Source organism: Bos indicus, chromosome 4 (assembly GCF_029378745.1).
Source record: "Bos indicus isolate NIAB-ARS_2022 breed Sahiwal x Tharparkar chromosome 4, NIAB-ARS_B.indTharparkar_mat_pri_1.0, whole genome shotgun sequence".
Classification (NCBI taxonomy): Eukaryota; Metazoa; Chordata; class Mammalia; order Artiodactyla; family Bovidae; genus Bos; species Bos indicus.
The window spans coordinates 61,232,588-61,258,827 of NC_091763.1; the positions used below are offsets into that span (position 1 = coordinate 61,232,588).

The window sequence follows — 26,240 nt, forward strand, 5'->3', positions numbered from 1 at the left end:
CTAATACAAGGTCATGAAGTGTGTGCCTGTGCTTTCTTCTAAGAGTTTTGTGTGTAGCTCTAACATTTATGTCTTTGATACATTTGGAGTTAATTTTTGTATATACATTTGGAGAAGGAAATGGCAGCCCACTCCACTGTTCTTGCCTGGAGAATCCCAGGGACGGGGGAGCCTGGTGGCTGCCGTCTATGGGGTCACACAGAGTTGGACACGACTGAAGCGATTTAGCAGCAGCAGCAGCAGCAGCAGCAGGGGTCCGATTTTATTCTTTTATTTATATGCAGTTATCTCAGCACCATTTCTTGAAACTCCTGGTCCTTCCTCTCTCTCCCTTCTTCCCCCTTGGCAAGCCCAAGTCTGTTTTCTCTGAGTCTGTTTCTCTTCTATAGATAGGTTCATTTGTGCTACATTTTAGATTCCACATATAAGTGATATCATGTAATATGGGGCTTTCCACATGGCTCAGTGCTAAAGAACCTGCGACTGCCTGCAATGCAGGTGACGTGGGTTCAGTCTCTGGGTCAGGAAGATCCCCTGGAGAAGGAAATGGCAACCCACTCCAGTATTCTTGCCTGAGAAATCCCATGGACAGAGGAGCCTGGCAGGCTGTAGTCCATGGGGCCAGAGAGTCAGACATAACTTAGCGACTAAACCACTACCACCATATGCTATTTGTCTTTCTCTTTCTGACTTACTTCACTTAGTATGATAGTCTAGTTGTTTCCATGTTGCTACAAATGACATTATTATTCTTTTTTATGCCCCAGTAGTATTCCATTGTATATATGTACCACACCATCTTTATCCATTCATCTGTTGATGGACATTTAGGTTGTTTCCATATTTTGGCTATTGTGAACCGTGCTGCTATGAACATAGGGGTGCATGTATCTTTTTGTATTATAGTTTTGTCCAGTTATATTCCCAGGAGTGGGATTGCTGGATCATGTGGTAATTCTATTTTTAGTTTTCTGAGGAACCTCCATACTTCTTTCCTCGGGGGCTGAACCAACTTACATTCCCACCAACAGCATAGGAGGGTTCCCTTTTCTTCATACCCTCTCTAACATTTGTTATTTGTAGACTTTTAAATGATGACCATTCTGACCAGTGTGAGGTGGTACCTCATTGTAGTTTTGATTTGCTTTTCTCTAATAAGTAGTGGTGTTGAGCATCTTTTTATGTGCCTGCTGGCCATCTGTATGTCTTCTTTGGGGAAATGTCTATTAAGGTCATCTGCCCATTTTTCGATTGGGTTTTTGTTGTTGAGTTGTATGAGATATTATTTATATATCTTAAGATTACAACTTTGTCTGTTGCATCATTTGCAAATTTTTCTTCCATAAGTTATCTTTTCATTTTTTAAAAAATGGTTTTCTTTACTGTGCAAAAGCTTGTAAGTTTGATTATGTCCCATTTGTTTATTTTTGCTTTTGTTTCAATTTCCTTGGGAGACTAACCTAAGAAAATATTGGTATGATTTATGTCAGAGAACGTCTTGCCTAGTTTTTATGTGGAGTCCTTAGGGTTTTCTATTTATGGTATCATGTCATCTGCATATAGTGACAATTTTATCTTTTCCTTTCCAATTTGGATACCTTTTCCTGCATTTTCTTGTCCGATTGCTGCTAGGACCTCCAATACTATGTTGAACGGAAGTGGTGAGAGTGGGCATCCTTAACTTGTTCCAGATTTTAGTGGGAAGACTTTTAGCTTTTCACTGTTGAGTATTATATTATCTGTGGGTTTGTCATAAATGACTTTATTATGTTGAGATATGTTCCCTTTGTTCCTGCTTTGGTAAGAGTTTTTAATCATAAATGGATGTTGAATTTTGTTAAGTTCTTTTTCTACATCTATTGAGATACATGTGTTTTTTGACTTTTGTTAACGTGGTATAACGTGGTTGATTTTGTGTATGCTGAACCATCCTTGTGAATTGGGGATGAATCCCACTTGGTCATGGTGTGTGATCTTTTTTTATGTGTTGTTGGGATTTGGTTGCTAATATTTTGTTGAGAAGTTTTGCATCTATATTTATTGAAGATACTGGCTTGTAATTTTCTTTTTTGGTGGTGTTTTTGGTCTTGGTTTAGGGTGATGGTGGCCTCATAGAATGTCTTTGGGACTGTTCCCTCCACTTCAGTCTTTTGGAAGAGTTTGAGAAGAACTGGTATTAGTTCTTCTTTGTATGATTGGTAGACTTCATCTGTGAAGTCATCTGGTCCTGGACTTGATTTGTAGGAATCATTTTTTTTTTTTTATGATTACAGATTCTATTTCACGTCTAGTGATCCATCTCTTCAAATTATCTTTTTCTTGATTCAGTTTTCACAGGCTGTACATTTCTAGAAAGTTGTCCATTTCTTCTAGGTTGTCAAATTTGTTGACATGTAATTGTTCAGAGTATTCTTTTATGGTTTTTTGTATTTCTGTAGTATCACTCAAGATTTCTCCTTTTTCATTTCTTATTTTGTTTGGGTACTCTCTCATTTCTTCTTGGTGAACCTGGCTAGAGGTTAATTTTGTTTACCCTTTTAAAGAATCAGCTCTTGTTTTTGTTTTTCTATTGTTTTTCTATTGTTTTTAAAATCTATTTTATTTCCTTCCTAATATTTATTTTTTAAAATTTTATTTATTTTGGCTGTGCTGGGTCTTCATTGCCACTCAGGCTTTTCTCTGGTTGTGGCAGGTGGGGCCTGCACTGTGCGTGGGCTTCTCATTGTGGTGGCTTCTTTTGTTGTAGAGCACAGGCTCTGCAGAGTGTGGGCTTCAGGAGTTGAGGCATGTGGGCTCAACAATTGCAGTTCCCAGGTTCTGGAGCACAAGTTCAATAGTTGTGATGCACGGGCTTAGCTCCAAGGCATGTGGGATCTCCTCAGACTAGGAATTGAACTCACATCTCCCACATTGGCAGGAAGACTCTTCACCACTGAGCCACCAGGGAGTGTGAAGACAGTGAAAGTGTCAGTTGCTCAGTCATGTCAAGTTGCCTTGGTTTTCCAGTGCAAGGGCTACCTGAATGATAAGGATTTTCTAGGAAGGAGGGGTTATCATTATTATCATTGTTATTAAAAGCTCATTATCCCCTCCCTTTAGAATTTTGAAAGAAAGTGTTAGTCAGTCATGTCCAACTCTTTGTGACCTCATGGACTGTAGCCCACCAGGCTCCTCTGTCCATGAGATTCTCCAGGCGAGGATACTGGAGCAGGTTGCCATTCCTTTCTCCGGGGGATCCTCCTGACCCAGGGAACAAATCTGGGTATCCCGCATCGCAGGCAGATTCTTTACTATCTGAGCCACCAGGGAAGCCCTCCCTAATCTTGATTATTTCCTTCCTTCTGCTGACTCTAGGTTTTGTATATTTGTCTTTTTCTTTTACGTGCCAGGTTAGGTTGTTTCCTTGAGATTTTTTCTTGTTTTTTGATGAAGGTCTGTTGTACTTTTAAATTTCGTAAAAGTTGTTTTGGTAGTGGTCCACCTCAGGGGGGGTCTTGCATAGATTCTGTTGGAGCTTGGTCAGTTAGCTGTGCAGTGGAGGCACCTTCTGTAAAAGGCCTGCCATAGCATTATAGTCAAGGGAGAAGGACCACAGCTGAACCAGTTATACAGGAATTGTTCACTCCTTCTTCCATATACTGAGTATATTCAGTACACAGAAAGCACAGTCACTCAGTCATGTCCAACTCTCTGTGACCCCATGGACTGTAGACCACCAGGCTCCTCTGTCCAGGGCATTTTCCAGGCAAGAATACTGGAGTGGGTTGCCATTTCCTACTTCAGGGGGATCTTCCCAACCCAGGGATCAAAACCACGTCTCCAGGGTCACCGACATTTGCAGGCAGATTCTTTAACCCGCTGAGCCACAGAATATATTAAAAGTACTGAATATTCAATATGCTGAAGGGAAATGGGGGACAGATGGGGAGGACTCAAATCACTGATTATGCCTTCCTTTCCTAGTGAAAGTTCTTTAGGTCCCAGACCAGGCCCTGCCTAGGGGAGGTGAAAAATCTTTAATTAGATATATGATTTATGTTTTAAATTGGTTAAATTAACTTGAACTTTTTTTCTTTTAATACTTGAATGTTATTGGAAGTTAAAGAAATGGTAGAGATATATTTGAAGATAGGAAAGGGATATTCTGAATGGCAAACTGAAAGTGATGATTGGGGAATTCCCTGATGTTTGTTTGAATCTCCCACCAAATAATATTGGGAGATGTAGTTTTCTGATTAACTTAAATGATATTAATGGAGAAGAGAGATTTTGACATGAAATTTATTGCCTGTTAAACATATTAACCATGTGAGGGTGTATGAAAGTTTGATTCCCAAAGTGGTATAGATATTGATTCTCTGAGCTCTAGGGGGAAAGGATGAACTTTCTTTTATTTCCTATTTTAAAAAATAAAAACTTGTGGTGAGGTGTGGATCAAAGGGTACCAAAATTCAGTTATAAACTTGGAATAAGTCCTGGGCATCTAAAATACAGCATAATGATTATAGGTAATAATAATATATTTTATACTTGAAATTTGCTAAGATCTTATGTTCCCACTGCATATGTGAGGTGATGGATTTGTAAATTAATTTGATTGTACTATTCATTCCACAGTGTGTGTGTATATATATATTGTCATCACATTGTATACCTTAAACACATCATTGTACAATTCCTAAAATGACATAGAAAATGTCATTTTCCTATGACATTTTTCATAGGAAAATGATTTTTTCCTATGCATATTGTAAACAATTTAAACAACTCCTGTTAAGTGCAAACAAACATCAGTGTAGCACATTACCCTTTCCCAAAGATGAACATCATATCGTGTAGCGTTTGGGTGTATCCTTCCAGGCTTCTTTGTGCCTTTTAAAATTGCTTATTGCCTTTTCTTTTTTCCAAAGTTGAAATCATACTTGTAAAATCTTTGTGGCCTGTAGGAGGTTGCATGCTGCTGCTGCTGCTGCTGCTAAGTCGCTTCAGTCGTGTCCGACTCTGTGCGACCCCATAGACAGCAGCCCACCAGGCTTCCCCGTCCCTGGGATTCTCCAGGCAAGAACACTGGAGTGGGTTGCCATTTCCTCCTCCAATGCAAGAAAATGAAAAGTGAAAGTGAAGTCACTCAGTCGTGTCTGGCTCTTAGCGACCCCATGGACTGCAGCCTATCAGGCTCCTCCGTCCATGGGATTTTCCAGGCAAGAGTACTGGAGTGGGGTGCCATCGCCTTCTCCTAGGAGGTTGCATAATGAAGCAGAAATTGTTGTCACACAGAAATACTCACTGATGAAGTAACCACTGAACACTGCTGACTTGTCTCTTAAAACTTGAATTTATTCACCTGTCCAACCACTGTCTCTCTATGTTGGAGTCTAATGCAAATGGATTGGGAAGTCAGTGAAGGATATTAGAAATCTGTGTGATCACGACAAATGTGTGATTTGTTGGACCAGTTGAAAATTATTAAAATTATTAAAATTATTGAAAATTAATAAAAAAAAATTCTAGAGATGACCACAGGATGGGCACTTCAGTGAAGAATGATTGAATATGACATATTAAGCTAAGCTTTTGGGACCATCTGTGTAGCTCCCATGTAGGGTTGCTACCATGCTGGTGCATGTAAGTCGTGCAGTGAAAGAAAAAATGTGCTATTGTATGTCATTTTGATAGAAAAATTACATCCCTTCTCCAAAAAGCTCCCACTATTTTTATTCTTTCTTTGATGTATGTAATAGTTGATAGGAACAAGGTTTCCCCAGTGTTGTTAAACTGCCAATATAATTTTTTAATCTTATATTTGTTAGAGTACGTTTTCAGGATAAATTTTCAATCAAATCTTTGTTCCCAATTATGAATATAAATGCATACTTACTATGAATGTGAATTCTTAGTTCAGTTCAGTCACTCAGTCGTGTCTGACTCTTTACAACCCCATGAATCGCAGCACTCCAGGTCTCCCTGTCCATCACCAACTCCCGGAGTTCACTCAAACTCATGTCCATCGAGTCAGTGATGTCGTCCAGCCATCTCATCCTCTGTCGTCCCCTTCTCCTCCTGCCCCCAATCCCTCCCAGCATCAGAGTCTTTTCCAATGAGTTAACTCTTCACATGAGGTGGCCAAAGTACTAGAGTTTCAGCTTCAGCATCAGTCCTTCCAATGAACACCCAGGACTGGTCTCCTTTAGGATGGACTGGTTGGATCTCCTTGCAGTCCAAGGGACTCTCAAGAGTCTTCTCCAACACCACAGTTCAAAAGCATCAATTCTTCGGTGCTCAGCTTTCTTCACAGTCCAACTCTCACACCCATACATGACCACTGGAAAAACCATAACCTTGACTAGACCGAATTCTTAGTAGCCTTCTATTAAGTACCATTTGTTGGTGATAACTAGGATCACCTGTATTTAAGTTTTTCCAAATTCTCTAGACTGTTTTATATCTGCTATAATAGTAACCAGATAATAACATTTTCCTACTGAGTAAGCATATACTAGAAAAGCTAATTTTTCCTAAATTAAGTAGATACTTTTAAAAACTTATAAGCACAAGTTATAATAAAAATTTTCTTTAGCTTTTGTTTAGGTCTAAATATAAGTCCAATATAGAAGTACCACTTCTGTATCTTATGTAATTAAGGCAACATTTCTCACTTTCTTCTAACACTGGTATATTGATGATTAGTGACCTTTAGGAGCTTCCCTTATAGCTCAGTCAGTAAAGAATCTGCCTGCAATGCAGGATACCCGGGTTTGATTCCTAGGTCGGGAAGATCCCCTGGAGAAGGAAATGGCAACCCACTCCAGTATTCTTGCCTGGAGAATCCCATGGACAGAGGAGCCTGGCAGCTACAGTCCATGGGGTCACAAGAGTCGGACTCGACTTAGCGACTTAACTACTAACTACTACTCCTACTAGTGACCTTAGACCAGTGTATGCAAATACCTTAGCTAATCTAGCGCCGAAGAACTGATGCTTTTGAACTGTGGTGCTGGAGAAGACTCTTGAGAGTCCCTTGGACTACAAGGAGATCCAACCAGTCCATTCTGAAGGAGATCAGCCCTGGGATTTCTTTGGAAGGAATGATGCTAAAGCTGAAACTCCAGTACTTTGGCCACCTCATGCGAAGAGTTGACTCATTGGAGAAGACTCTGATGCTGGGAGGGATTGGGGGCAGGAGGAGAAGAGGACGACAGAGGATGAGATGTCTGGATGGCATCACTGACTCGATGGACGTGAGTCTGAGTGAACTCCGGGAGTTGGTGATGGACAGGGAGGCCTGGCTGCGATACATGGGGTCGCAAAGAGTCGGACACGACTGAGCAACTGAACTGAACTGAATCTGCTAAAATGGGCTTTTAATTATGTGCTAATTTGTTCTTTTAATTATCCTGGTTATCAGATAAGTAAATTAGCCTCTGGGTTATTTGCTGTGTTCCCATTCTCTGAGACCCTTCTAGCTTTCTACTGTGCTGGTGAATCACCTGGGAAATGTTAAAATGCAGATTCTGATTCAGTATGCACGCATCTTGGAGGCAGGCAAAATTCTGAAGTTGAAACCAGTTTCCAGGACAATTCAATGCTTCTGGCTTTTGGACCAAGGTTTTCCCAGGTGGCACAGTGGTAAAGAATTCTGCCCACTCCAGTACTCTTGCCTGGCAAATCCCATGGACGGAGGAGCCTGGTAGGCTGCAGTCCATGGGGTCGCTAGGAGTCGGACATGACTGAGCGACTTCACTTTCACTTTTCACTTTCATGCATTGGAGAAGGAAATGGCAACCCACTCCAGTGTGCTTGCCTGGAGAATCCCAGGGACGGGGGAGCCTGGTGGGCTGCCGTCTATGGGGTCGCACAGAGTCGGACACAACTGAAGCGACTTAGCAGCAGCAGCAGTGGGGATATATATGTTTACTTATAACTTGTAGTGCCTGAGCTTTACTGTACTTTTTGTGTTGAGCCTGTCATCTACAGTGGTGATATTTATAAAGAATGATGACATAATGGTGGTGATTACAATGCTGATGTAATAATTGACATGTATTGACTACTTGTATCTGCCACTGTGCTTTACAGAGGCTGGTAGTTTTTCTCAACAGAACCATGAAGTAGACATTATTGTAGTTATCCTCATTTACTAATGAGGAGGCTTAGTAATAAGTAACTTGCTCAGAGTCACACAGCCAGAAGGTGGCAGAGCCAGGATATCAACTCAGGTAGTGTGACTCTAGAGGTTGTACTTTTCATCTCTTTACTAGTCTGATGACAGCTAGAAATTTTAGACTTAATATAACAGGTGTCTGAATTTTCTAGCTTCTGTCACCATTCATATAAGATATATATGTGAATTTTCTAGATTTTTTTTTTCCAGAAGATCTTTCAATAGCATTTTCTATTCTTATGTTTACCTTTTTGGTGGCTTTCCCATAGATGCTCATCATCTGTGATTTTTTACGAATTTTCTTACTTTTCTTAGTCTTTCTGTATATTTCTGTTTGCAGAAAAAGATCTCAACGTTCATATTCTTTTCATGTGAAAATTTATGAAGAATGAAAAGTAGATAGTACCCTGCCCTGAATGATAGATACAAAGTATTTTTAGTAATGTTGAGACTGTGTTTTCTGTCAAAGGAGAACATCAAGTTCTATAGGATCATCATAGAAGAGTGGTTGATTCTTTTGTGTGTTCTTAAAAATTGGAAATATTTTTTTCTTTATCCAAGTGGTAATTATATACTAGTGATTAGTCTGGAAACATACCTTCTGAGTTCTGCAAAACCACCAGATGTCTCAGAGAAGCCAAGAGAAACTAAGAACTCAGCCTGTTAGATACTGACAGGTGTGTAGTGCTTGAGCCCCTTTATCCCATGCTAAGAAGTATGTACATAAGTGTTTTGTAAAAACTTGTGAAAATGAGTGAATACTCTTTAGGATTAGAAAAATGTGCTTAGCTACAATTTAATTTGTAAATCAGTAAACACAGAACAGGTCATGATAAGCATATAGCTCAGTACTCACATCAGAGTAATCGGAGACAATTTACTTTATCTCTGTTTCTTTTACAGTCCATCAATATTATGGAACTGACTTTACAAAAGTATGGAAGTTATGAAAAATTTGAACAGGCCACCGGTGGTAGCCTGCTATCTAAAACTCGAATCTGGAGTCATGTTAGGAAGTACATGATGAAAGAAGGCTGCATGGGTGAGGTATGAAATCATGAGTGAACATGATGAGTTGACTGAACATTGTAACTCTCAGTGAGTGCTACGTGTTTTTTCTTTTTTTTTTCCTGCGGGTTATGTTTTCCCAACATTATTTTACTCATTAAATAAGTCATCTAGATTTCTAATTAAATATAAGTTTAAGTTTTTGTTGCATTGACTTGTGTTCAGTTTATTTTTCCCCTTATTACCATTTTTGTGTAGCTTGTTGGGAGTATATGAATTGGTTTAGGAAAATTATTAAGGAAGATATTTGCCACAGCGGCTTTTTTTATTAGTGGCTGGTTCCTAGTGTTCAGTCTCAAAATAAGCGTTGATCTAGCAGTGACTAGGACTCTGGCTCCTGCACCTTCCTTCGCATCATTTCATCCCAGGGACTATATTGGAGAGCAGAGTAGAGGCACAGTTCCAATTCTTTGTGTCTTCCGCATAGCTGTCTACTTTTATTTCAATCTAGTAAAGGTTCTTGAGTTCCCCAAAGCTCAAAATTCCAAGGGTCAAAGCGATTCTGCATTTCAGCTTCTTGGTTTCTTGGTATAAACAAAAGAAAAAGGTGTTAATTTATGGGTCTGTTGTTGTCTGTGAAAACTTTCTCCCCCTGCCTTCTGTGTTTCGTCGTGTGTGTGTGTGTGTGTGTGTGTGTGTGTGTGTGTGTGTGTGTGTGTGTATTTTAACTTTTGCTTCTTAGATTGTAGTTCATCTCACTGAGGACCTGCTTTCCCGAGCTTCCATGACAGTAGTAAATGGATGTCCAACGCTGACCATCAATGTTTCCACTGCACGAGAACACTGGCTGGAAGGAATGCTGAGGCATGAAATAGGTAGGTGACCACCCTTCTCCACTTACTCAGTTGTAATAATAAATTACCTCAAGCACCTGTTTTTTATAATGTTTTTTTTCTTAGTAATATTTGGCAAAAAGTGATGAAATTGTTAGGTGTCACTTGAACTTAAAGTGAAGATATTAGTGTCTCATTTCAAATTAAGTTTTTTAGGGTACTGTGTAAATGGAGAGTCATTTAACTCCTCTGGATTTCAGTTCACGTTTCCCTGGTGGCTCAGACGGCAAAGCATCTGCCAGTTCACCCCCCTTCAACTGAGGGAATGACCTCTGAGATTCTTTTCAAATATCAAGTTATAATTCTTCTCTTAAAAGAAAATAAATTTCCTTAAAAGTTATACCTCTTCTAATGAGAAATACAATCCTTCTGAAGGCAGTGTCCTCAGTCAAACCCAAAGGCATTAGGGTCAGGCCATTTTCTGCTTTGTTTTCATTTGTTACATACACATCAGTTTGGTTTTAGAACTGTTGGTAGAATCTTTTCTTGGAGAAGAATTAACATGAGAATGCATGTCTTGCGTTTCACGTGCCTTATTTCCTCCATAGGCACACATTATTTTCGAGGTATTAACAACCTTCAGCAGCCATGGAACAGTTGGACTGGCCGTAAAAAACTTGAACTAAAGCCAAATAACCCCACAGAGGAAGGACTGGCAAGTATTCACAGTGTCCTGTTTAGAAAAGACCCCTTTTTATGGAGGGCTGCCCTCCTCTACTACACTGTTTATCGTGCCAGCCAGATGTCTTTTTGTGAACTATTCAGAGATATTGGCAAGTTTGTCAAGGACCCCAATACGAGATGGGATTATTGTGTACGAGCCAAGAGGGGATGGACTGATACCTCTCAACCAGGTGAGAGTGCCTTAACTGTAGATTTTGTGATTAATGGGTAACTTGTCTATTGATTTTGGTCACATCCTGCTCTTCCCATCATTGAATCCACTCACCTTTGAAAAATTAAACTTTTGTTACTTGAGGTCAATGCTGATTTTCCCACACCACATTTTGTTAGCAGTATTTTGCTCATCTCTTAAGAAAAATTTCAAACCTACAGAAATTGGGAAATAATGATGGAATGAACACTTACTCTGGATTCACTAGTTGTTAACATTTTTCCATTTTTGCTTTCTCTCTGACTTTAAAAATAGTATTATTGAGATACATAGTTCATCCATTTTAAATACACAGTTCAGTGGTGTTTATAATGTTCATAGAGCTGTGCAGACAGTACCACTGTCTAATTCCAGAACATTTCATCACCCCAGAAGCAGCTCATCCCATTAGCAGGCATTCCCTGTTCTCTTTCCCCATTGTTCCCAGTGGTAAAAACCATTAATCTACTTTTGTTAGTTTTGCCTGTTTTGGATGTTTCATGTACATGGAATCACATGTGATGCTTTGTGGCTGGTTTCTTTCACTTAGTGTTTTTTTAAAGTTCGTTCGTATCGTAGCATGTATCAGTATACCAGCCCTTTTTACTGCTGAATAATGTTCCCGTGCATGCATATGATGCATTTTATTTATTCTTTCACCAGTTAATGGGCATTTTGGTTGTTTGCATTTTTTGGCTATTATGAATAATGCTATCATGAGTATTTGTGTACAAGCTTATATTGCTAATTCTCCTGAGTGTATACTTAGGGGTGGAAATTTGGGCTTATAGGTAACTCTGTGCCCAACCTTTTGAGGAACTGCCAGTGTTTCCAAAGTGCTGCACCATTTTACAACCCCACCACAGTGGATGAGGATTTCTAGTACACCATATCCTCCAAAACACCTACTGTCTTCATGTTTTAATTACTATTATAGCCATACTAATGGGTATAAAGTGGTTAACTCGTGGTTTTTCTGCTGGCTAATGATATTCAGTATCTTTTCATGTGATTATCTGCTATTTGTGTATTTTCTTTGGAGAACTGTTTAGATCATTTGCCCATTTTTAATTGGTTTGTTTGTCTTTATTCTTGAGGTAAGAGTTTTTTTTGTATAGTATAGATACAAATCTCTTACCAAATAATGAAATATTTTCTCCTGTAGTATGTCTTTTCACTTTCTTGATGCTATTCTGACTTTGTTTTTACAGTGCCTTTTTTTTTAATGTGGGCCATTTTTTAAGTCTTTATTGAATTTGTTACAATATTGCATCTGTTTTTTTTTATGTTTTTGGAGCTTTGGCAAGAGACACATGAGTCTTAGCTACCTGCCCAAGGATTGGGCCCACACTCCTTTCATTGAAAGATGAAGTCTTAACCACTGGACAAAAAGGGAAGTCCCCTCTTTGTGACTTTTTAAAGAATTATTTATTCATTGGTTTGTTTTGGCTACACCGCTCATTCTTGTGGCTTTTCTCTAGTTGCAGCGAGTGAGGGCTCCTGTCTGGCTGTGGTGTGTGGGCTTCTCATTGCGGTGGCCTCTCGTTGTGGCACACAGGCTCTAGGCACACGGGCTTCAGGAGTTGTGGCTCATGGGCATAGTTGCTCCATGGCATGTGGGATCTTCCCGGGACCAAGGAGCGAATCCATGTTCTCTGCATTGGCTGGCAAATTCTTAACCACTGGACCACCAGAGAAGTCCTCTCTGTAAATTTTTAAAAGCAAATTGTACACTTGACATCTCATTCCTTAAGAACTTAAGCATGCCTTTCCTAAGACTAAAACATTCTCTTCTACTTAAAACAGTATCATTATCACACTTAAGAAAGTGAGTTTTAATTCAGCAGTATCAACTCTTCATATACCGTATTTAAATATTCCCAACTCTTCCAAAAGTGTCTTTTACAGGTGTTGAAAAAAAATCTAGATCTAATCACTGTTCATGCATTACTTTTGGTAGCAATGTCTCTTTAACCACTTTTAATAGGGAGACACCTTGGACATTTGTTTTTTGTTTCTTGTCAATGTTTTTTTTTTTCTAATTTATTTTTTAAGATATATTTTATATTGGAGTATACAGAGGAGCCTGGTGGGCTACGGTTCATTGGGGTCACAAGGAGTTGGATATAACTGAACAACTGAGCACATACACACAGTTGATTAACAGTGTTGTGTTGAACGTGTACAGTGAAGTTGTTTAGTTACACACACACACACACACACACACATATATATATATATATTCTTTTCCAAGTGCATCACCCATTTAGGTTACTACAGAACTTTACCACAGTTCCCTTTTCTACACAGCAGCTCGTTACTGGTTATCTGTTTCAAATATGGCAGTATGGACATGTTAATCCCAAACACCCAGTTTATCCCCGTCCCCTACTGTTCTCCTCTGGTAACCAGAAGTTTGTATTCTAAGTCTGTGATTCTGTTTCTGTTTTGCAAACAGATGCAAACTTTATTTGTATCGTTTTTTTTGATGCACTATATAAGCGATATCAGATCTTTGTCTTCCTCTGTCTTCACTAAGGATGAGGATCTCCTGACCTATCCGTGTTGCTGCAAATGGCTTCTTTTTAATGGCTGGGTGATACATACCACTGTACACATGTGCCTCTGCTTTATTCATTCCTCTGTCAGTAGCATATTGGTTTCCTCCATTATTATAAATAGCACTGCGGTGAACACTGGGGTACACGTATCCTTTACCCATAGTTTCCCCAGATATACGCCCCGGAGTCGCATTGCTGGATCATGTGGTAGCTCTAGTTTTAATATTTTTGAGGCATTTCCATAATGTCCTCCATAATTTACCTTTTGCTGTACCAATTTACTTTTCTCAACATCCTCTTTAGTATTTATTGTTTATAGATTTTTTTTTTTAGTTCAGTTCAGCTCTTTTATTTTTTATATACAGGAGATCATTCTAGATCCATGTCTAGTAGGTTTTTGATCATGACCATTCACATTAGTGTGAGGTGATATCTGATTGTAGTTTTGATGTGCATTTCTCTGCTAATTAGCAATGTTGAGAATCTCTCCATGTGCCGTGTAGCCATCTGTGTATGTTCTTTGGGGAAATGTCTGGTAATATCTTCTGCCCATTATTAGATTGTGTTGTTTGTTTTGTTTGATATTGAACTGCGTGAACTCTTTGTATATTTTCAAGATTAATCTTTGGAAATATTTTCTCCTATTGTGTGGGTTGTCTTTTGTTCATGGTTTCCTCAGCTGTGCAAAAGCCTTTGAGAATAATTAGATCTTATTTGTTTCTTTCAATTTTCATTTTCATTTGAAGTCGATTTATCAGTATTCTGTTAGTTCACGTGCACAGTAAAGTGATTCAGTTATACGTGTATATGTATCTCTTCTTTCCCAAATTCTTCTCGCATTTAAGTTTTTAGAGAATATTGAGCAGAGTTCACAGTGCTATAGAGCAGGTCCTTCTTGGCTATCTGTTTTCAGTATCATAATGTATTGTAAGTCTCTAACTCGCAATTTGTCCCTGCCCTCCATCTTTCCCCTTTGGTAATAACCCTCAGTTTGTTTTCTAAGTTTGTGAGTCTGTTTTTGTTTTGTAAATAATTTCATTTGTATCATTTTTTTTAGAGTCTGCATGTTAGCAATTTCAGGTGATATTCGTCTTTCCCTATTGACTGACTTCACTTAGTATGAGAATCTCCAGGTCCATTCATATTGCTGCCAACGGCATTATTTCATTCTTTTCTATGGCTGAGTATTATTCCATTTGGCATGTGTATCAGATCTTATTTACCCCTTATTCTATTGATGGAAAAATAGGTTGCTTCCATGTCAGTTACTAAACAGTGCTGAAAACACATTGGGGTGCCTGTATCTTCTGAACCGTGGGTTTAGGCAGATGTGCCTAGGAGTGGGATTGCTGGAGCATGTGGTATCTCTAGTTTTAGTTCTTAAGGAACCCACATAGTGTTCTCTATACTGGCTGTACCAATTTACATGCCCAGCAATAGGATTCAGTTTTTTCCATACCCACTCTAGCTTTTATTGTTCATAGATGTTTTGATGATAGCCGTTGTGACTGATGAGAGATGGTATCTCATTGTAGTTTTGATTTGCATTCCTCTGGTAATTAGTGATGTTGAGCATCTCCACATGCCTCTGAGTTCTGCATATGTTCTCTGGAGAAATGTCTGTTTAGGTCTTCTGCCTGTTGTTTGATTGCATTGTTTGCTTTTATTGATACTGAGCTGCATGAACTCTTTGTACATTTTAATGATTAATCTCTTTTTGGTTGATCCTTTGCAAATCTTTTCTCCCATTGTGTGGGTGATCTTTCCTTTTGTTTTAGTTTCTTCAGGAGTGCAGAAATTTTCATTTTATTTAGGTCCTATTTGTTTCTTTTAATTTTTCATTTGAAGTATAGTTGATAATGTTGTTAGTTTCAGATATGAAGCAAAATGGTTCCTTTATACATACGCACGTATCCATAGTTTCTCAAGTTTTTTTTCCCCCAGATTATTAGAGAATATTGGCACAATCGCTGTGCTGTACAGGAGGTCCATCTTGGTTATCTGTTTTCAATAATGTAGGTTATATATGTCAATCCCAAACTCCTAATTTATCCTTGCCCTCCACCTTTACAATTCAGTAACCATATGTGGGCTTTCTAAGTCTGTGAATCACTTTCTGCTTCATGAATTATGTCACCTCTATCAATCTTACTTAGATTCTGCATGTAAGCAACTTCAGATGATAGTTCTCTTTCTCTGTTTGACTTACTTCACTTAGTATGACAGTCTTCATGTCCATTCAAGTTGGTGCCAAGGGTATTATTTCATCCTTTTCAATGCCTGAATAAGATTCCTGTGGAAATATGTACAACATCTTCCTTATACCTTCTTCTGTCAATGGATATTTAGGTTACTTCCATGTAGTGCATGGGATCATAAGAGTTGGACATGACTTAGGGACTAAACAATGAAAACTTAACGTTTGTCATTGTAAAGAGCGCTACGATCAACACTTGGCTACCGTTATCATTTTAGACCAGGGTTTCTGCCAGATATATGCCAAGGAGTGAGACTGATGGATCACTCAGTTCAGTTCAGTGCCCAGTCATATCCGACTCTTTGCGACCCCATGAATCGCAGCACACCAGGCCTCCCTGTCCATCACCAACTCCCAGAGTTCACTCAAACTCATGTCCATTGAGTTGGTGATGCCATCCAGCCATCTTATCCTCCGTCATCCCCTTCTCCTCCTGCCTCCAATCCCTCCCAGCATCAGGGTCTTTTCCAATGAGTCAACTCTTCACATGAGGTGGCCAAAGTATTGGAGTTTCAGCTTCAGCATCAGTCCTTCCAAAGATAACACAGGACTGATCTCCTTTAGGTACCTCTATTTTTAGTATTCAGCTGTGAAAGTGCTGCACTCAATTTGACAGCAAATTTGGAAAACTCAGCAGTGGCCGCAGGACTGGAAAAGGTCAGTTTTCATTCCAATCCCAAAGAAAGGCAATGCCAAAGAATGCTCAAACTACCACACAATTGCACTCATCTCACACGCTAGTAAACTAATGCTCAAAATTCTCCAAGCCAGGCTTCAGCAGTATGCAAACCGTGAACTTCCAGATGTTCAAGCTGGTTTTAGAAAAGGCAAAGGAGCCAGAGATCAAATTGCCAACATCCTTGCTGGATCATTGAAAAAGCAAGAGAGTTCCAAAAAAACATCTATTTCTACTTTATTGACTATGCCAAAGCCTTTGACTGTGTGGATCACAATAAACTGTGGAAAATTCTGAAAGAGATGGGAAGACCAGACCACCTGACCTGCCTCTTGAGAAATCTGTATGCAGGTCAGGAAGCAACAGTTAGAACTGGACATGGAACAACAGACTGGTTCCAAATAGGAAAAGGAATACGTCAAGGGCTGTATATTGTCACCCTGTTTATTTAACTTATATGCAGAGTACATCATGAGAAATACTGGGCTGGAAGAAGCACAAGCAGGAATCAAGATTGCCTGGAGAAATATCAATAACCTCAGATATGCAGATGACACCACCCTTATGGCAGAAAGTGAAGAGGAACTCAAAAGCCTCTTGATAGTGAAAGAGGAGATTGAAAAAGTTGACTTAAAGCTCAACATTCAGAAAACGAAGATCATGGCATCTGGTCCCATCACTTCATGGCAAATAGATGGGGAAACAGCGTAAGAGTTTATTTTGGGGGGCTCCCAAATCACTGCAGATGGTGATTGCAGCCATGAAATTAAAAGACGCTTACTCCTTGGAAGGAAAGTTATGACCAACCTAGATAGCATATTGAAAAGCAGAGACATTACTTTGCCAACAAAGGTCCATCTAGTCAAGGCTATGGTTTTTCCAGTGGTCATGTATGGATGCGAGAGTTGGACTGTGAAGAAAGCGGAGCGCCAAAGAATTGATGCTTTTGAACTGTGGTGTTGGAGAAGACTCTTGAGAGTCCCTTGGACTGCAAGGAGATCCAACTAGTCCATTCTAAAGGAGATCAGTCCTGGGTGTTCTTTGGAAGGAATGATGCTAAAGTGGAAACTCCAGTACTTTGGTCACCTCATGCGAATAGTTGGCTCATTGGAAAAGACACTGATGCTGGGAGGGATTGGGGGCAGGAGGAGAAGGGGATGACAAAGGATGAGATGGCTGGATGGCATCACCGACTAGATAGATGTGAGTTTGAGTGAACTCAGGGAGATAGTGATGGACAGGGAGGCCTGGCATGCTGCGATTCATGGGGTTGCAAAGAGTCAGACACGAATGAGCAACTGAACTGAACTGAACTTCCATTTGTTTCTGCAGAGTGGCTGCTTCAGGATTCCATTGCTTTTAACAGGGTAGGAGGGTTTCTTTTTCTCAGTGTCCCTCTCCAGATTTTATTCTTTGAAGACTTTATGGTGGTGGCCATTCTGAGTACTGCCAGGGGATATGTCTAGTTGTCCTTTTGATCTACAATTCTCCAATAGCAACCCAAATAGAGCATATTATCTTATGCCAGTTTTGTGTTTAAAACTGTGAGATGAACATGTGCCTCTTGAAATTGGCTACATAAGTCTGCTTTCTTATAAATTACATTTCTCAGCTACCCCAGCACATTTGTTGAGGGCAGGTATCTTTCACCACCTCCCAGTCTTTCTGACTATGATATGCCCTTTTGTGCCTGTTTTAAAGGTGTAGTTATAAGAAACGGCCACATGGCGGCAGGCTTTATTGATGCCCAAGTCTGTGACTCAAGAAACTAGAGCCTTCTGAAACTTATTTTTCCTGGGTCATAAAAGAGAGTAGAGATACCCTGGAGAAGGGCATTGTAACCCGCTCCAGTATGCTTGCCTGGAGAATTCCAAGGACAGAGGAGCCTAGTGGGCTAGAGTCCATAAGGTCGCAAGGACTCAGACGCTACTGAGGCCACATAGAACCCAACAAGATGAGAATGCCGTGTGACACAACACACAGCCCAGCTTTCTGTGCCTAACTTCTCCTTCAGCTGTAGCGCATCCACACTGCTCCAAGAGCCCTGTGCGGGATGCTGTGGTGCATGCCTGGGGTGACTCTAAGGAAGGAGGCTAGAGATAGAGAAGCCAGCACCAGGAGACGTGGAACAGGTGACTTTTCAAAGTGTTGCCAGTCCACAGAGTCTGCCTGCCTTTGCGGCACTAGGCGCCTTTGGCTGTGGGAGTGCCTGCTGGATCTGGAGATTGTGCTCCCATCCAAAGGGAACAGGGCACTACACGTCCGAGGCAAGGTCATTTGCTGGCACAGCCTTCCCACATCCTTCAGCCCCCTGCCAGCCCTGGCTTGGGACAAAGGCCTGCTCTCACCGTGTGGATGTGTGTCTACCAGGATGCCGAGGATCCCATGGAAGAGGGCAGGCATTGTTTTTTTAATCTAAGTTTTTATTGATACTGTAGTATAAATGATTTACAGTGTCACATTGATTTTAACTGTGCACACACATAGTTCAGTATCAGAAAGATAGAGATCAACTCTTTTTAGGCTTCTTTTCCCATAGAGTTGTCGGTGTTTTTTCCATCCTGTTCCCTGTGCTATACACCAGGTCCTTTTTACTGATCTATTTCAAATGTATAAACAGGTACCTGTTAATTCCAGTGACCTAATGGAATTCCTTGCTCCTGCACCTTCTCTCTTTGGGCATCATATGGATTTTTTTTTTTTTTTTCCTTTGTGAGCCTCTTATGTATTCTCAAGCTCTTTTTTTTTTTTTTTTCCCCGCTAAATCTTAACTTTTCACCTCTAAGTGTTATCATAGAATATGTGTCTTTCTCGGACTTGTTCATATATATTCTGCAGGTCCAGCCATATGTCCCCAAATGGAATTATTCCATTGTTTTTTCAGGAGGAGTAGTATTCCTTTGTGTGTTTATACCTAAGCTTCTATATCCTTACCTCCAGTGATAAACATTTTGGTTGCTTTTCTGTCTGGGCTGTTTTAAACTGTGCGGTAGTCAAGGGTGGGGTGTGTGTATCTTTATGCACTGTGGTTTTGTCCCTCAGTACAATTGCTCAATTGTCAGATGACCGTATTTCTTTCCCTGAGAAACCTCCATCCTGTTCTGTTGATGTCTGTTAGCAGTTTCCATTTCCTGCCACATTGTACAAGCATTCTTTTTTGTGCAGCCCCCTCTCCATCATCTATCATGTGTAGTCGTTCAGTGATGGGAATTTTGTTGACAGTCAGGGAATACACTTCTTTTGATTTGCAGTTCTCTGGTAGGGAGCAATATGGTGTGTGTTTTCCTGGGAACCTTTTTTTGTGTATAAGAGGGTGTGATGAAAATTCACCTCCTGAAATTAGCTTCTGGGAAGTCTGCCCTCCTATGAATTCCATTTCTCATACCTGCGCTGGGACATTTCTGGATGGCAGGTATGCTTTCCTACCTCACAATCCTTGCATACATGGTGTACTCCTCAGATCAGATCAGATCAGTTGCTCAGTCGTGTCCGACTCTTTGCGACCCCATGAATCGCAGCACACCAGGCCTCCCTGTCCATCACCAACTCCTGGAGTTCACTCAGACTCACGTCCATCGAGTCAGTGATGCCATCCAGCCATCTCATCCTCTATCGTCCCCTTCTCCTCCTGCCCCCAATCCCTCCCAGCATCAGAGTCTTTTCCAATGAGTCAACTCTTCACATGAGGTGGCCAAAGTACTGGAGTTTCAGCTTTAGCATCATTCCTTCCAAAGAAATCCCAGGCCTGTACTCCTCAGTGCCTGTTTTATGGGTGTAGTTACGAGAATGGCCACCAAGGGCAGGCTTTCTTCAGACTCAGGCATCTAGAGTCATTCTGCAAGTTTTTTCCTCCTCCTTGGGTTGTGAATGAGAGTGGAATGTGGCAAAACATAGAGCCCAGGGCTTGTCTTTGTTTCTTTCTTCTCTCTTCTACTGCCCTGCGTGGATCCAGACCCTCAAAGATATCTGTGCATGTTGGTGTAAGCCACACTTGGGGCAACTCTAAGGAAGGAGGCTAGAGATAGGGAACCCATCAGCAGAAGAGGAGGAGACCGGGCAAATATTCAGAGCTCTTCCAGTCCACGGAATCCACCTGCCTTGGTGAGCACTAGGCAAAAATAGGCTGTGGGATGTGCCCGCCGGTTCTGGAGATTGTGGTCCCATTCAGAGAGGACCAGGCACTACAGCTCCAAGCAAGGTCATTTGTTGGCACAGCCTTCCCGTCTCCTTCAGCCCTCTGCCAGCCCTGCCTTCAGACACAAGCCTGTTCTAACCAAGTGGCTGTGTATCCACTGGGACCATGAACATCCTGTGGAAGAGGGTAGGCATGGTTTTTGTATTATTTAATTTTTAGTTTATATTGATATAGCTGACTTACAGTGTCATGTTTATTTTCGCTGTGCACCCACATGATTCAGATTCAGATAGATGAGAGATCTACCCTTTTTAGGCTTCTTTTCCACAGATTTGTTAGGCTTTAGAGTCTGGTTCCCTGTGCTGTGCACTAGGTCTTCTTTGAGGATATATTTCAAATGTATAACTGGGAACCTGTTAATCCCAATGACCTAATGGAATTCCCTATTCCTGCACCTTCTCTTTTGGGGCACCATATGGTGTTTTTTTTTTCTCCTCCGTAGTCTCTTTTGTTTTCAAAGCTGCTCTTGTCTTGATAAATCTGAATTACCTCTGCTGCTGCTAAGTACTTCAGTCGTGTCCGACTCTGTGTGCCCCACAGACAGCAGCCCACCAGGCTCCCCCGTCCCTGGGATTCTCCAGGCAAGAACACTGGAGTGGGTTGCCATTTCCTTCTCCAGTGCATGAAAGTGAAAAGGGAAAGTGAAGTCGCTCAGTCGTGTCCGACTCTAGCGATCCCATGGACTTCAGCCTTCCAGGCTCCTCCATCCATGGGATTTTCCAGGCAGGAGTACTGGAGTGGGGTGCCACTGCCTTCTCCGTTTTACCTCTAAGTGTTATCATACGGTATTTTTTCCTCCTCTGGTTGTGTTCACACAGTATAATGTTCTGCTGGTCCAGCCATGTGTCCCCAGATGGCATTATTCCATTTCTTTTTTGGGAGGAGTAATAGTCCTTTGTGTGTTTGTACCTAAGCTTCTATATCCCTGCCTCTCATGATGGAAATTTTTGGTGCTTTTCTGTTCTGGCTTCTGTAAACTGTGCCGCAGTCAAGAGTGTGGTGTGCGCATCTTTACACATTGGGTTTTTGTCCTTTTACTAGCCAGGGGTGCGGTTGCTCGATTATCAGGTGACTCTATATTTCTTTCCCTGAGAACCTCCATCCTGTTCTGCTGATGTCTGTTAGCAGTGTCCATTCGCCGCCACATCGTAGGAGGGGCCTGTTTGTCGAGGTCCCTCTCCAGCATCAATTGTGTGTAATCGTTCAGTGATGGCCATTCTGTTGACTGCCAGGGGATCCAGGTCTTTGTCCTTTTGATTTGCAATTCTCCACTAAGGAATGATAACGTGTGTATTTTGGTGGGACAGTTTTTATGTATAAGAGGGTGTGATGAAAATTGACCTCTTGAAATTGGCTTCTGGGAGGTCTGCCCTCCTATGAATTCCTTTTCTCATCCCTTCACCGGGACATCTCTGGATGGCAGGTATGCTTTCCTGTCTCACACAGTCCTTGGATACATGGTGTACTCCTCAGTGCCTGTTTTATGGGTGTAGTTACAAGAAACTGGCCACCAGGTGGCAGGCTTTCTTCATGCCTGAGTCTGTGACTCGGGCATCCACAGTCATAAAAGTTTGTTGTTTTTTCCCCCTGGGTTGTGATTGAGCGTGGAATGTGGCAAAACACACAACTAAGGGCTTGTGTGTGTTTCTTTCCTCTCCCTTCACCTACTGGCCCGAGTGAATGCCAAGTCCTCGAAGATCTCTGTGCAGGGTAGTGTTAACCACACTTGAGGCAACTCTAAGGAGGCTAGAGATAGGGAAGCCATCAGCAGAAGAGGAGGAGGACCGGGTGACTTTTCAAAGCTCTTCCGGTCTACAGGGTCCACCTACCTTGGTGGGCATTAGGTAGAAATAGGCTATGGGATGTGCCTGCTGGATCTGGAGATTTGGTCCCAATCAAAGAGGACCAGGCACTACAGCTCCAAGCAAGTTCATTTGCTGGCACAGCCTTCGCATCTCCTTCAGCCTCTGCCAGCCCTGGCTTCGGACACAAGCCTGTTCTGACCATGTGGATGTGTATTCACCGGGACCCCGAGGATCCCATGGAAGAGGGTAGGCTCTTTTTAAAAAAAATTTTAGCTTATACTGAAGTATAATTTACAGTGTCGTGTTTATTTTCCCTGTGCACCCACATGGTCCAGTTTCAGGTAAAGACCTACCCTTTTTAGGCTTCTTTTCCATAGATCGGTTAGGGTTTGGAGTCTGGTTCTCTGTGCTATCCAATAGGTCCTCTTTGAGGATATATTTCAAATCTGTAACTGGGAACCTGTTAATCCCAATAACCTAATGGAATTCCCTGCTCCTGCACCTTCTCTTTTGGGGCATTTTTTTTCCTCTGTAAGTCTCTCTTGTATGGTAAAGCTGCTCTTGATAAATCTGAATTTTCACCTCAAATGTTATCATACATTTTTTTTTTCATCTGGTTGTGTTCACACAGTATAATGTTCTGCTGGTCCAGCCATGTGTCCCCAGATGGCATTATTCCATTTCTCTTTCGGGAGTAGTAATATTCCTTTGTGTGTTTGTACCTAAACTTCTATATCCCTGCCTCTCATGATGGACATTTTGTTGCTTTTCTGTCCGGGCTGCTGTAACCGGTCCTGCAGTCAAGGGTGGGGTGCGTGGGTCTTTACACATTGCGGTTTTTTCCCTTTACCAACTAGGAGTGCGGTTGCTCTATTATCAGGTGACTCCGTCCTGTTCTGCTGATGTCTGTTAGCAGTGTCCATTCCCCGCCACATCGTAGGAGGGGCCTGTTTGTCGAGGTCCCTCTCCGGCATCAGTCGTGTGTAATCATTCGGTGATGGCCATTCTGTTGACTGCCAGGGGTTCCAGGTCTTTGTCCTTTTGATTTGCAATTCTCCAGTAAGGAGTGATGGTGTGTATTTTGGTGGGACAGTTTTTATGTATAAGAGGGTGTGTTCAAAATTGACCTCTTGAAATTGGCTTCTAGGAAGTCTGCCTTCCTCTGAATTCCGTTTCTCATACCTTCGCCGGGACATTTCTGGATGGCAGGTATGCTTTCCCATCTCTCAGTTCTTGCTTTCATGGTGTACTCCTCCGTGCCTGTATTAACGGTGTAGTTACAAGAAACAGCCACCAGGCGGCAGCGTTTCTTCATGCCTGAGTCACAGACTCGGGCATCCACAGTCATTATGAAAGTTTACCCCCTCCCCCTCCTCCCACTCCTGAGTTGTGAATGAGAGTGGGGTGTGGCAAAACACACAACTCAGGGCTTGTGTGTTTTACTTTCCTCTCCCTTCTCCTACTGGCCCGGGTTAATGTCAGCCCCTGGAAGATCTCTGTGCACTGTGGTGTGAGCCATCCATGGGGCAACTCTAAGGAAGGAAGCTAGAGATAGGGAAGCCATCAGCAGAAGAGGAGGAGGCCAGGTGACTTTTCAGAGCTTTTCCAGTCCACAGAATCCACCTGCCTTGGTGGGCACTAGGGAAGAATAGGCTGTGGGATGTGCCCGCTGGATCTGGAGATTTGGTCCCATTCAAAGAGGACCAGGCACTACAGCTCCAAGCAAGGTCATTTGTTGGCACAGCCTTCCCGTCTCCTTCAGCCCTCTGCCAGCCCTGCCTTCGGACACAAGCCTGTTCTGACCATGTGGATGTGTATCCACCGGGACCCTGAGGATCCCTGTAAGAGGACAGGCATTTTATTATTTAATTTTTAGTTTATGTTGAAGTGCAGCCAGTGTACGTGTCATGTTTATTTTCCCTGTGACCCACATGGTTCAGATTCAGATATTTAGAGATCTACTCCTTTTAGGCTTCTTTTCCACACATTTGTTAGGGTCTGGAGTCTGGTTCCCTGTGCTATGCACTAGGTCCTCTTTGAGGATGTATTTCAAGTCTATAACTGGGTACCTTTTAATCCCAAAGACCTAATGAATTCCCTGCTCCTGTACCTTCTTTTTTGGGGCACCATATTTTTTCTTTTTCTGTGTAAGTCTCTTGTTTTGTAAAGCTGCTCTTATCTTGATAAATCTGAAGTTTCACCTCTAAATGTTATCATACTGCATTTTTTTTTCCTCTGGTTATGTTCTGCTGGTCCAGCCATGTGTCCCCAAATGGCATTATTCCATTTCTTTCTTGGGAGGAGTAATGTTCCTTTGTGTGTTTGTACCTGAGTTTCTATATCCCAGCTGCTCGTGATGGACATTTTTGTTGCTTTTCTGTCCTTGCTGCTGTAAACCGTGCCGCAGTCAAGGGTAGGGTGCGTGGGTCTTTATGCATTTCGGTTTTGTCCCTTTACCAACTTAGGAGTGCGGTTGCTCGATTATCAGGTGACTCTGTATTTCTTTCCCTAAGAAGCCTCTGTTCTGCGGATGTCTGTTAGCAGTGTCCATTCCCCGCCACATCGTAGGAGGGGCCTGTTTATCGAGGTCCCTCTCCAGCATCAATCGTGTATAATCATTCGGTGATGGCCATTCTGTTGACTGCCAGGGGATCCAGGTCTTTGTACTTTAGATTTGCAGTTCTCCACTAAGGAGTGATACGTGTGTATTGTGGTGGGACAGTTTTTATGTATAAGAGGGTGTAATGAAAATGGACCTCTTGAAATTGGCTTCTGGGAAGTCTGCCTTCCTGTGAATTCTGTTTCTCATACCTTCGCCAGGACATTTCTGGATGGCAGGTATGCTTTCCCATCTCACAGTCCTTGCGTACATGGTGTACTCCGCAGTGCCTGTATTAACGGTGTAATTACGAGAAACAGCCACCAGGTAGCAGGCTTTCTTCATGCCTGACTCAGGCATCCAGAGTCATTCTGCAAGTTTCCCACCCCTGGGTTGTGAACCAGAGTGGGATGTGGCAAAACACACAGCCCAGCGCTTGTGTGTGTCTCTTTCCTCTCCCTTCTCCTTTTGGCCCAGGGGAATGCCAAGCCCTCGAAGATCTCTGTGCAGGGTGCTGTGTCCATACTCTGGGCATCTCTAATGAGGGAGGCTAGAGATAGGGAAGCCAGCAGCAGAGGAGGAGGCCAGGTGCCTCTCAAAGCTCATCTGGCCCACAGAGTCTGCCTGACTTGGTGGGCATAGCCAACAGTTAGCTGTGGGATGTGCCCACTGGGTCTGGAGATTGTGGTCTCATCCTAGGAGGATCTGGCACTACAGCTCCAAGCAAGGTCATTTTCTGGCACAGCCTTCGCATCTCCTTCAGCCCTGGCACACAAGCCTGCTCTGACCATGTGGATGTGTAATCACCAGACTGCAAGGAACCCCTGGACAAGGGTAGGCTTTTTAAGTTTTAGTGGATACTAAAATATAGCTTATTTACAGTGTTGTTTTATTTTTCCTGTGCACCCACATGGTTCAGTTTCAGACAGAGGTCTACTCTTTTTAGGCTTCTTTCCCCATAGTTGTTAAGATTTTGGGTCTAGTTTCCTGTGCTGTACACTGCTTACTCGCTTAGTCTTGGTCTGACCCTTTGTGACCCCATGGATTGTAGCCTGCCAGGCCCCTCTGTCCATGGGATTGTCCAGGCAAGAATACTGGAGTGGGCTGCCATGCCCTCCTCCAGGGGATCTTCCTGAACAGGCATCGAACCCAGGTCTCCCGCATTTCAGGCGGATTCTTTACCGTCTGAGCCACCAGGGAAGCCTGTGCTA

General features: G+C 42.0%; 1 protein-coding gene across 4 annotated transcripts in view; it reads left to right on the plus strand.

Moving 5' to 3' along the window:
- Nucleotides 1–26,240, plus strand: part of MATCAP2 (microtubule associated tyrosine carboxypeptidase 2) — an 86,639-nt gene that overhangs the window by 52,775 nt on the left and 7,624 nt on the right. For 3 of the 4 annotated variants that reach the window (XM_070787845.1, XM_070787846.1, XM_070787847.1), the window contains 3 exons: nucleotides 9,065–9,208; nucleotides 9,912–10,044; nucleotides 10,611–10,916. In XM_070787845.1, coding sequence (XP_070643946.1) covers nucleotides 9,065–9,208; nucleotides 9,912–10,044; nucleotides 10,611–10,916 — 583 coding nt within the window. Of the gene's footprint in view, nucleotides 1–7,232; nucleotides 8,217–9,064; nucleotides 9,209–9,911; nucleotides 10,045–10,610; nucleotides 10,917–26,240 lie in introns of those variants that run through there. The other variant, XM_070787848.1, reaches the window with a different exon arrangement.